Genomic DNA, 13,591 nt, shown 5'->3' on the forward strand with positions numbered 1-13,591 from the left:
TGCATATTATTTTTTCACCAGAAAGTATATCTTAAATATTTTTCCATACTGCTAAATAGCTTTAAAATGGTAAAATAATTTTGAGCCCTATGTGTATTATGGCATGTAATGGAGACATCATAATGTTTATACCTTTTAGCTAACAATTCGCTTTTATTATTGCACTGCAATAAATATTCACCTGGATATTATACCCTTTTACATATTGAGATAGTCCCTTAGTGAAATTCATGGATTCATGGGTCTACGTCTGTTGGTTGAAGTCGTCTGAAACTTATTTATGAGTCCTGTGAAATTTGCTCATTACTTTTCACAAGATGGTATGAATGTATACTACCACAATATAAAATACTTACACATATATAAATTTATTTCATTTTTTTCTATTTAGAAAAAGAAGTGAGGAAAGAGAAATATCTGATTAGTGCTAAATAAATTTAAAATCATTTTTATTTTATTTTATGTATTCACTTATTAGCCTCAAAACAAATAATCTAATTAAAGAATATCCAAGTTCTTTAAATGTACATAATTGCTAAATATTTGCATTAAAAAGCTATTCACTCATATTGGTTTATTTTAACTAGAAATAAGTATATAAGAAAACAATAGATCATCAGAAATTGTCATTAATTGACCTTTAAAAACTTAGAAATAACTTTGTGTCCATTGAGTTGATGGTCATGGTTAAGAACATAAAGACATTGTTTGAAAGTAAGGTGTGCATGCAACAGTGTGCCCCTAAAAGTAATAATAACCGGACAGAATTACATTTTTTTAAAAATTCCATCTTGAAGCTGATGCACCTGTTTGATCATTTGGCAAAGCTGCCTTTCTATTGTCGTTTAGAAAACAAAGTGGTTGGTCTAATTGCCCCACTGTTAACAATTCCTCACAGAAGTTCTCATTTATAGCCTTCGTAGCTGAATTCTGTACTGCTGAGAATTAAACGACCCAGGGTAGTGAAATCCAGTGATAGAGACATGAGGAATTAATTAATTTCTTTCCTCTTGAATATGACTGTTTTTCTAATATTTTACTCAACTGAATACCTGTAATAAGTCAATCTGTAATAAGTCAGATTATATATGCTAAATCCGTGCTGATTATTCTTTTTTTTCTAAATTTCAGTATAAAGAACGTAACTCCCAAAGTAGGAGACCCTGAAACCCGTAAAGCTATTCGCCGTGCCTTTGACGTATGGCAGAATGTAACTCCTCTGACGTTTGAAGAAGTTCCCTACAGTGAATTAGAAAATGGCAAACGTGATGTGGATATCACCATCATTTTTGCATCCGGCTTTCATGGAGACAGTTCTCCCTTTGATGGAGAGGGAGGGTTTTTGGCACATGCCTATTTCCCTGGACCAGGAATTGGGGGAGATACTCATTTTGACTCAGATGAACCATGGACACTAGGAAATCCTAATCATGATGGTAAGTGCATAGTTTTATTCATTGTAAATTTTTCACCGATTATTTATATTTTTGGAATTCCCAAGTGATTTACTAATATGCAAACTTAATCTAAACAAACTAAATTTGTCTTTAAAATTATCAAATACTGAGGCTTTTTGTAACATTTTAGAACAAGAGTTTCTGTGGGTCACTAGACTAATAATTTTTCATGTCACTTTTGATTAAAGAATAGAACTTTACACTGTTCTAAATATTCTAAAGTGAATTTTGTTTTCTATAAAATGTCATTTAAAAGATTCCATAGTTTTCAAATCATAGGACATACATTAAACAAATTCTGTGATTTTTCTTTTTACTCTTTATTCCAGAGTTCCCACTTGAAACTTAACCCTGATTAACATTTGTGGTGTGGCTTCTGTATCTTTTTTTTTCCCCCCATTACCACCTTTCTTTTTTTTTTTTTTTAGATTGAAGTACAGTGAATCATAATGTGTCAATTTCTAGTGTACAGCACAATGTCCCAGTCATATATATATATATATATATATTCATTTTCATATTTTTTTCATGAAAGATTAGTACAAGACATTGAAATAATTCTCTGTGCTAATATAGAGGAAACTTTTTTAAATCTATTTTTAATATATAGTGGGTAACATTTGTAAATCTCAAACTCCTAAATTTATATCTTCCCACCCCCTTTCCCCAGTAACCAAAGACTGTTTACTAAGTCTGCCAGTCTGTTTCTGTTTTGTAGATGAGTTCATGGTGTCCTTTTTTTTTTAGATCCCCATATGAGTGATATCATATGGTATTTTTCTTTCTCTTTCTGGCTTACTTCACTTAGAACGATGATTTCTAGTTCCATCCATGTTGCTGCAATTGGCATTGTTTTATTCTTTTTATGGCTGAGTAGTATTCCATTGTATAAATATACTACAAATTCTTTATCCAGTCCTCTATTGATGGACATTTAGGTTACCTCCATGTCTTGGATATTGTATATAGTGCTGCTGGGAACATTGAGGTGCATGTATCTTTTTGAATTAGGATTCTCTTCAGATATATACCCAGAAGTGGAATTGCTGGGTCATATAGTAGGTCTATTTTTAGTTTTTTGAGGAATCTCTATACTGTTTTCCGTAATGGCTGCACCAACAGTGTAGGAGGGCTCCCTTCACTCCACACCGTCTCCAGCATTTATCATTCATTGAATTTTGAATGATGGCCTTTCTGAATGGTGTGAGGTGATAACTCACTGTAGTTTTGATTTGCATTTCTCTGACAATTAGTGATATTGACCATTTTTTCATGTGCCTGTTGACCATTTGTATGCCTTCATTGGAGAATTCCTAGTTTAAGTCCTCTGCCCATTTTTGGATTGGGTTGTTTGTTTTTTTATTAAGTTGTATGACCTGTTAATAGATTCTTGAAATTAAGCCTTTGTCAGTCACATCATTTGCAAATATTTTCTCCCATTCCATAGGTTACCATTTTGTTTTCCTTTTGGTTTCCTTTGCTGTGCAAAAGCTTATAAATTTAATTAGGTCCCATTTGTTTATTTTTGCTCTTATTTCTATTGCCTGAGTGGTTTGCACTAGGAGAACATTGCTAAGATTTATGTCACATAATGTTTTTCCTATGTTTTCTTCTAAGAGATTTATTGTGTCTTGTCTTATAATTAAGTCTTTAAGCCATTTTCAGTTTATTTTCATGTATGGAGTGAAGGAGTGTTCTAACTTTATTGATTTACATGCTGCTATCCAGTCGTCCCAGCACAATTTGCTGAAGAGACTGTTCTCCATTGTATATTTTTGCCTTCTTTGTCAAGATTAATTGACCATAGGTCTATGGATTTATTTTTGGGTTCTCTATTCTGTTCCATTGATCCATATATACCTGTTTTTATGCCAATACCATGCTGTTTTGATTACAGGACCTTCGTAGTATTTTATTAAGACTGGGAGGGTTATTCCTCCAGCTTCATTCTTTCTCTTCAATATTGTTCTGGCAATTCTGGGTCTTTTGTGATTCCATATAAATTTTAGGATTGTTTGTTCTAGTGAAAAATGTCCTGGGTAATTTGATAGAGATCATGTTAAATCTGTAGATCGCCTTGGTCAGTATGACCATTTTAATGATATTGTTTCTTCTAATCCAAGAGCATGGGATATCTTTCATTTCTTTAAGTCTTCTTTAATTTTCTTAATCAGTGTTTTGTAGATCTCTGTGTATAAGTTTTTCACCTCCTTGGTCAGATTTATTCCCAAGTATTTTATTGTTTTGGATGCAATTTTAAAATTTCTTTACTTTCTTTTCCTGCTAATTCATTGTTATCATAAAGAAATGCAACTGATTTTTGTATGTTAATCTTGTATCCTGCTCCCTTGCAGAATTCTTTTATTAGCACTAGTAGTTTGTGTGTGCGTGTGGAGCTTTTAGGGTTTTCTATGTATAGTATCATGTCATCCACATATAGTAATAATTTTACCTCTTCTCTTCCAATTTGGATCATTTTATTTCTTTTTCTTGCCTGATAGCTGTGGCTAGGACTTCCAAGACTATGTTGAATTGAAGTGGTGAGAGTGGGCATCCTTGCCTTGTTCCAGATTTTAGTGGAAGCCGTTCAATTTTTCACCACTGAGTACTATGCTGGATGTAGATCTGTCATAAATAGCTTTTATTTTGTTGAGATATATTCCCTCTATACCCACTTTGATGAGATTTTCTTATCGTAAATGGGTGTTGAATTTTATCAAATGCTTTTTCTGTATCTGTTGAGATGATCATGTGATTTTTGTCCTTTCTTTTGTTGATGTGGTGTATCACATTGATTGATTTGCATATGTTGAACCATCCTTGTGTTCCTGGGATGAATCCAACTTGATCATGGTGTATGATCTTTTCTATGTGCTATTGGATTCTGTTTGCTAATATTTTGTTGAGGATTTTTGTATCTATGTTCATCAGTGATTTTGACCTGTAATTTTCTTTTTTGGTTGTGTCTTTGTCTGGTTTTGGTATCAGGGTGATGGTGGCTTCATAGAAGGAGTTTGGGAGTACTCCCTCCTTTTCAGTCTTTTGGAAGAGTTTGAGAAGGACTAGTGTGAGTTCTTCTTTGTGTGTTTGGTAGAATTCCCCAGTGAAGCCATCTGGTCCTGGACTTTTGTTTGTGGGGGCATTTTCTATCGCTAATTATATTTCATTTCTAGTGATTGGTCTGTTCAAGTGGTGTATTTCTTCTTGATTCAGTCTTGGTGAACTGTATGTTTCTAGAAAGTTATCTGTTTCTTCTAGGTTGTCCAGTTTGTTTCCATAGAGTTATTCATAGTATTCTCTTATATTTTGTATTTCTGTGGTATTGGTTGTAATTTCTCCATTTTCCTTTCTTATTTTATTTATTTGTTTTCTGTCTTTTCTTCTTGGTGAGCCTGGCCAGAGGTTTGTCAATTTTGTTTACTCCTTCAAAAAACTAACTCTTGGTTTGACTGATTTTTTTCTATTTTTTTAAATCTCTATTTTATTTTTTTCCTCCCTGATCTTTATTGTTTTCTTCCTTCTGTTGACTTTTGGTTTTGTTTGCTCTTCTTTCTCTAATTATTTTAGGTGGTAAGTTAGTTCGTTTATTTGAGATTGTTCTTTTCTGAGGAAGGCCTGTATCACTATGAACTTCCCTCCTAGGACTGTTTTTGCTGCATCACATAGATATTATGTGGTTGTGTTTTCATTGTTGTTTGTCTCTAGGTATTTTTAAATGTCTTCTTTGATTTCATCATTGATCCATTGGGTTTTTTAGAAGCATGTTGTTTCTAATCTGTAACATTTTGCCCCCTGTCTTTTGTCTTTATAATTTTCTTGGTCTCCCAATCTGATACAACTACATAAGTTATTTTTTATTATTCTTTATTTTTTATCATATTTAATTTCTTGCATATCTAACATATCAATGTTCTAAACCTTATGATTATTCTGATATCCAAAAATAATGTAAAGACAAAATCTCAACAACTAAAAGAATAGTTACTTGATATAAGAAGCGTATGTTTCTTCCTAGGCAGAAATCCATACTTCACTATTATGTTTAAAAATGTTCACAAAATTATAGGATTTGAGAAGTATAAGCAGCCATCTTCATAGTTCTTGTAATCAAGACTTAAATATTTTTCTTTCACACCACAGTAGAATGTTGAATATGTAAGCTTGCATTGTTTAATGACAACTAATCAGCTAATAAAACTCTTAATGAGTCCTTTATAAGTTAAGCCCAGCCATCATATTAAGTTTTGTTAGTTCATTAGAAGGGTTAATTAGCTGGATTAGTGTAATAGCCTTGCAGTTTTAGAGTATGCAGAGTTCAATCACATTAAGAACAGAATGAATTAGATTGAGTTAAACTTAAAATAACATTAATTTTCAAAGAAAGGAAATATAATAAATAATTGTTCATGTTTTCCAAAATAAGATAAAATTTCTAGTATTGAATAAAATGATCTTTTGAATTGCCATTAATAAGTGTATTTACTATAATATAAAATTATTATTTTATTTTAAGAACTAGTTTGGAGACTAATGGCAAAATATGTTGGGAGATTTCATTATCGTGGAATTAAAAGCCAAATACTTTGGAATCAAACAGATCTGTGTTCCTGGCTAATTGCTCATTAGCTCAAGAAACCTCTAACATACTGTGTAGTTGATTTCATTCTTTACCTTATATTGCAGGGCTGGAAACATTGTAAGTAAATTGGTTTCTATTCAGACATATTTAACTTACTCTATATCTGAGTATCTTATTATAAAATACCTACAACATAATAGTTGACCCATACTGGTTTGATACATAATTTATTTAAAATTAAATGTGTTTATTTTATCAAAAATAACACAGGCATTCTAGTGAAGTAGTTCAGAATTCTTTAAGTCACTTGTTAACATTGTTTTGAATAATTGAAGAAAATTTTCATTCTAAATAGTTGAGAAAAAATAGCACTTATAATGGTAGAATTTTGCTGACACAGGCAAATCTGTATTTGATTCCAGGGGAAAGATTTTCTTCTAAACTTCTAAACAGAGAAAATTACATTGTTTTGATAATGAATCTAATTGTTAAGATACTTTAAATCTGTAGCTTTGAAATTGTGTTAATTTGGCATGTGGCCTCATGAATTTAAAATTGTTTTAAAATTATATGTGAAGGAGATGGTGCCTATTAAATGACCTGTATCTTCTCTCAAAATATTGAAATCATCAAGAAAGCTGCACAAATCTTTTAGAATGTATCCTCTGGATACAATAGCTGGATTATTTTAGGCATCAACCAATGCTTTTAAAAATAAGAAATTTTTAAAAAATCTATAGGGGCATTTGAAGTGACATAGGAAATAAGAATTTTTCCACTGATTTGAGTATGATTGATATTACAAATGCTTACGTGTTTTGTGTAATTTAAGACTTTTTTCAAGGGATATATATGTTGGAAAGAATTGTGAAATAAAACATAGGAGCTAAATGTGTACAATCCAGTCAAAGGACTTTTGACTCAGATTATATTATATTATATATTTGATTTGATTGCCTTTGATTGAATTTTAACTTATACTGTAGAAACATAAAAATATTTTTGTACATACCCATACTATTAAAATCCTAAACAAAACAGTTATATAATATTTAGTGTTCCATTTGGAGGAAGATATTTCTTTACTGGTCCAATAGGAATATTTTTTTCTTTTGAGTGAGCTTAAAGGAAATGATTCTGCAAAATAATAATGTTTCAGAATTATAGGAGATAAGGGAAAAGTTAACTGACTGTTTAAGATGTAATACCATAAAGATTTACTGCTTAATTGAAATTCAAACTTTTAACTAGCAACAGCAGGGCAGCTAGGGTAATGTCATGTGAAGTATTGATCATTTATCAAAAGAAAAGCCTCTAGCTTTGTTGTGGTACTGGTGAATGTGTGGAGAATTAATCCATGTGTACATACTAGATGCTATCTGTAAGATTGTCTTTTTGTATCACAAATATACAGGCACATTTCTGACATTTTCATTAATAAACTTTCTTTTCTTTACTCTAGTCCTCCAATGCCCCCGGCTTACTTACCTGAAAATTTTTCTTTCTCTCCTATTCATAGCTCTTAAGCACCTAGAAAATAGAGAAGCTTGATAATTTAGCAAAAATGCAAATGAAAGAACCTCTTGATAAGTACCCAGCTCATTTTCCACAGCACATTGCTCAGCTAATGAAGGCAATTTGAATTCTGTCTACCTCAAATGAGATAAACAGTATCTTTGGCTGCCAGTAAACCTTAATTCATCGTTATCCACTTTTCTATCAATTTGCTTATAGTCATGATAGCTTTTGAAACTTAAGGTAATGTCCATTAAGCAAGTTACCCACTAGTTACATTAAAATAAATAAACACACACACACACACACACACACACACACCATACACACAGGCCTAATAAAATAATGCCTTTCTTTTCCATGACATTTTGTTTTTGTTCATGGAGTGGATAAGCAGAACATGTGCATACTAATTCTAAATAGAAAATGCTACTGTGATATGGTTTTTGAAAAGAGTACATTGCCTGAATGTGAGTTGGAAAATTTAAATCTAGCAAAATGTTGAGATTCATTTTGAGCATCATTATCATATTGTTTCCTTGGCTATGGTATAACGTTTAAATGGTACTGTCAATTGCAAACACAAACCTACCACAAAGATTATTTCTAATCAGACAAGTAATCTACCACAGTCAGGATTTCAAATTGATAATCTCCAAACAAAATGGTTATCTATTAAAATGATATATAAAACTATGACAGAGAAATAACTAGATGCATATCTTATTTTACCAAGCAGCTTGAATTCTACTAACAAAAAGAATGCATTTTATTGGCTGTGTTTATTGTCAAAAATGTCACTGCCTAAAGTCAGAAGATGATCAGGAGGCGCTGTTTCAGCAGTCTATCTAAAAACTAAGGAGAGATGAATGATGATGAAAATTTCATCTGAGACATCAAAATCCTTAAATCTGTTGCATCATTGCAATGGTTAATTTTATGTGTCAAGTTGATTGCGTTAAGAGATGCCCAGATAGCTGGTAAAATATTAGTTCTGTACGTGTCTGAGGATGCTTCTGGAAGAGATTATCTGATTCAACAGACTAAGTAAAGAAGATCCTTCTTCACCGACGTGAGCAGGTATGATCCAATCCCTTGGAGGCCAGAATAGGACAGAAGAGGAAGGGTGAATTCTCTCTCCCTTCTGGAGCTGAGAAGTACATTTTTTCCTGCCTTTGTACATCACAACTCCTGGTTCTTAAGCGTTTGAATTCAGAATGAATGATACCATCAATTTTCCTGGTTTTCTAATTTGTGGACAGTAGATCATGGAGCTTCTCGGCTGCCATAATCTCATGAGTTAATTCCTATAATAAATCTACTCTTATTTAGCCATATATATCCTATTGGTTCTGTTTCTCTGGAATCCTTGATGAATATTTATATTAAATATGAAGTGGTCCAATTTTACATCCAAGCCCACTCATTCTTTGACTAGACCAAGTATAAGTTAAATATATTCATGATGCAGTGCTTGAGTCAATGGACACAATTTGTGTGGGCCAGGGAGAGTTAACTTTCTCTAGGAGAGAGTTTGTCATTGGTGTGTGAATACATGTTACCAAGGGGTAAACCTAGGCTAAGGCCAGCTGTCTGCCACTTCCCAACCTTTTCTGCTCATTCTACAGCTACAACTGCTGTATAATGTTTCTCAGATGCCTACAGGATTTGGACTTTTGATCTTTGAGAACAGGAGGGGTTAGATGCCAAACAGATATTACCAAGACGCCTAGAAGTGCTACAGTCTGGGGGAATATTGTCTAGATGTACCAGCCCTGTGCTTTTTGAAGATACGGGAAGGAGTTGATATGATTGGACAGCCAAGTACCTTAACCCATCCTTTATAACCAGAATGCTTATTGAACTTGTAAATTCTAAAAATATTAGCACTCTACCCCATAGTTCTTACCTTACCATGTTTTACTAAAACTTGGGAGCTCTCTCTGAAAGGAACTTGGCTTTCAAAACTATGATAGAGGTGTTTTTTTTTTTAATTGTTTTTCAAAATCTGATTTACTTCCTGGAGTAAACTTTATTTTATTAAGCTTATTTCATTTCACTAGACTGGTGACCTAAAGTTTGATATGCTTGAGGTTTTCAAAACCTCTCAATTACATTGCTTCATATGATTAATATGCAGCTTCTACTTGGTTATTTACTTTTAGATCTTTGTGTGCAGCTAGAGAATAGCAGATGAACTGGTATCGTCACACTCAAGATGGTCTTTCGTTATCTCAGTTTTACTAAATTATATAGATGGATCATGAATGTTAAAATGCATATAATATAGAGCTCTTAATAAATCGAAAGATAAAGCCAGAAATTTCAGTGGCTTAACAGAATAGAAAATTATTTCTTACTCATGTGTTGGGACAGTGGGACTGTCCAGTCACTCAGTCAGAGACCCAGAATCCTGGAGGCTCGGCCACCATGAACACGGGATTTCCAGTGTTGCCTCAGGCATCAACATCTAAAGAGCAGCTGAGTGAACAGAGGTAGGTTTGCTCATGGAAGAGTGTTATGTGCCAGACTGCAAGTGGTAAATAGCATTCCTGACCAAGATCCACTAACTAGAATTCAATCCTACGGCCACACCTAATCACAGGGAAGCCTGGAGAAAGTTGTTGGGTTTGATGGGTCAGTGTCTGCCACTGTCTAATATCAAACAATGATCGTTTGATATTAGATATCCTGTTCTGCATCTGTGGGTAAGTGGCTTACATGTGTCTTAATACAGATTATGACCTGTTGACCATTATTTAGTATCTGTTACTCCTCTCCTCAATTTATCTTCATATAGGTTACTTATCCTTAAATCTAGATAGATAACAAAGCAAAATTAAATGGGAGTTTCAAATTTAGCCACTAGTTTATCAATATAGAAAATTACTGTGTTTGCGTTTTTTAAAAATCCAGTTGTTTGGAATTAATAATTTTATATTTTTATTGCCTACATTTTCAAGACTATTAATGAATCTCTACCTGAGTTTTGTGTAATTATTTTTCTGCAAAATTACAACCATATCATTACAAAACCTGGCATACTACCATTTAGTAATTGCCTGACAGTTTAAACACAACAGAACTATCCACTAATTATTCTCACTTTTAGTTGATAACTCACTTCTTCATTTGAAACAAATGTTGCCCCAACTCGCCTCTTCCTCAGTCTGTTGATAACATATGAGGGCAGCAGCAGAAACAGCCCTTGTTACAATTCACGGTGGAAGTTGTACTCTGTCGCTCATTGGATGCATCAGAGAACAGGTCAGTGGGCTGAGATGACGTTTCTCGTCTGTTAGGCAAGGCTGTACTAGATACATGTGTGTTGAACAGTGGAAATTGACCTAAGATCCTGGAATATCAGCCTGCTCTCCAGGTTTCAATTAAAGTGGTTATTTGACTAGTATGTGAAAAGAAAAGTAGGGAAATAAAGAATTAGTTTAAAAACTCATTCTGTGGGTTAGCATCAGGCTCATTAAATAATAGGAACAAAATTTATTTGACACTCTCTTAAATTCATCTTACATTTTTAACTCATTTGTTCCTCACAACAAACTTATAAAGTAGACAGTGTAATTTTGCAAGGAAATTGAGGCACAGAAAGTCTGGTAACTTGCTCCAGGTTAGCTAGTTAGGAAGAGCAAAATGATACAATGAAAAGGATGCTAAAGATTCTGCTTGAAGATTCAGGAGAAAAGCCTATTGCTGAAAATATTTTATCAAGTGAACCAGAAAAGCAATATTGGGAACAACTCAAAATACCCGTAAAGGCTCTCTATGGAACAGGAAAAATGAAACCTGCTATTGCTGTAACAACTGAGTCTGTCATGTGCAAGAAAATCTTGGTAAGCATTTTCAGAAAAACATGGTAGGAGAAAATGATGTGAAATTCGAGGCTAGATATTAGAATACCTAGTAGATAGCCTCAGTGTAAGAAGTATAGATTCTCCCAAAGGAAAGAAGAGTGGAAAAATTAAAGCAAAAGAAATAAGCAAATACATAGTAGCAAAAATGTCTTATGCTAAATTACGACAGCAGTGTGCAATTCAGAAGGAGTCATTGTGTTCATCGCAAAATTAACTCAATCGGATCCATAAGTAAATACATCCTACAAGAAAAAGATCCCTTTCACCAATAGGCAGAAAAAAAAATACAAGTTCTTCTCAGAGGACTGAAAAACAAAGCGAATCATTGTTTTGCTTGTTTGTTTGTTTGTTTTAACCTCTGGTATGCAAAGTGCTAAAAAAATGGAAGAAATGATTCATAATACTATTTTATATACTAATGACTTACTTTTTAGTATTAAACTATATCTGTGATTTTAAAATAAGTGTCTATAAATGATACTTGTTTTAGAAATCCTATCTGACCTGAGGGATAGTTCCTTGTGATTTGGCAATAATATAAAGACAGAAGCAAATTGTGATGTAAATATACAGTGTTGGTATAAAATATGATGTTAACATAGAGGTTGATATTACTGACTTTTCATACACTTTCCCTACAACAAACATTTCATTGACAATTCTGGTGTGAGTAATATGGTGGAAATCTGTGATACATGGTAGGAACTGAAGGGAAAGACTAAGCATTATATAAAATTCCAATAAAAATATTAATATTGCATACTGTTTTAAAAGATTTTTTTCTTGCAATCTAGGATAGAGATACAATACAATTATTTGTAATATTGACTATGAGAAGTACCATAATAGAGATTTTAAAAGGACACTCTTGAAATTCCTACTTCTGGAGGACTAAATGTTTTAAAGATTCTTCTTACTACTGCATAACTAGATAATCAATGAAGCATGCCTTTTTGACTATATGGCATCACATTTAGGGAGTAATAGCTCCAAAATATCAAGAAAACAATGAACTGAGACTAGAGTTTTGTGTAATCCACACATCTGAAAAGCAGAGATGAAGCCTTAGTTCAGAGGCAAAGTGAAGAAGTTGAATCTGGAAATCCGGTATTAAAATGCCAGCACTTGGATTTAGACGACATGATCTCAGATTCATTGTACCACCCAGCCTACTCACACACTTGGCTCCCTGTGTAAGCAAATCCATATTCTCTCTAGAGAAAAGCATACTGGATTTAGGCTCTCAGATTTTTTTCACAGATGGGTATAATGTAAACGTCAGTTTACAATCAAAGATCACTAAACAGAAAAGAAAACCAAGCATCATGAATAAGAATCAGCTCTAAAAAAAAGAGACTGTTTTCCAGGAATTTAAGTTATTGAAATTATAAATTTAAGAAGTACATAATTTCAAGATGATGATATCTCTAAAAAGGGAAGATGGAATTACAGAAAGAAACAAGCAACAAGATACTATTACAAAAGACCAAGAAGAGCTGAAAAATAAAACCTAAAAGGGTAATAGTAAGAATAAAATATAATAATAATGGGTAGATTAAACAGCAGGCTGAAATTCGCTAAAGAACTAGTGAATAAAAAGATCTAAATAAATCCACAAATTACAGTGTGGAGAGCAAAATGGATGAAACATATGAAAGAAAGATTGAGATAAGTAAAATAGAACTAAAGATCTAATATAAATACAGTTGGAGTACCAGAAAGAGAGAAGTGGAAAAAAAAAGAAAGGAAAAGAAGCAATACCTGAAGGCATACTAACTGCTAATTACCTAGAAATAAAATAATAAATCCACACGTAGAAGAATCACGATTTATTCAAAGCAGCATAATTGCACACACACAGACACACTTCAGAGTAACTGCAGAGAGCACCAAAGACAAAGAAAAGGCTTTCAAAGCAGACATGGAGATGGATGGAAAAGACACTTCATCTACAGCTCTGCAACTAGACAGGAAACTCCCCAGTCAATAAGGAAGTCCAGCAGACAGTGGAATATTTGAAATGCTAAGAAAAAAATAACCATCAGGCTAGAATTATCCAATAACACTGTGTTTCAAAAGTTAGGATAACATAGCAAATTTAAAAAGGATAAAAAATGAGAAAGTTGTCCATTTATTTAATAATTCTAAACGATTTCTTAAGACTTAAAAAG

General features: G+C 32.9%; 1 protein-coding gene across 1 annotated transcript in view; it reads left to right on the top strand.

The window, feature by feature from the left end:
* MMP16 (matrix metallopeptidase 16) overlaps positions 1–13,591 on the top strand; it is a 275,059-nt gene that overhangs the window by 154,201 nt on the left and 107,267 nt on the right. The window contains exon 4 of the mRNA XM_006202357.4: positions 1,132–1,436. Within this exon, the coding sequence (XP_006202419.1) occupies positions 1,132–1,436 (305 nt within the window). The remainder of the gene's footprint in view (positions 1–1,131; positions 1,437–13,591) is intronic.

This window comes from Vicugna pacos, chromosome 29 (assembly GCF_048564905.1).
Source record: "Vicugna pacos chromosome 29, VicPac4, whole genome shotgun sequence".
Lineage (NCBI taxonomy): Eukaryota > Metazoa > Chordata > Mammalia > Artiodactyla > Camelidae > Vicugna > Vicugna pacos.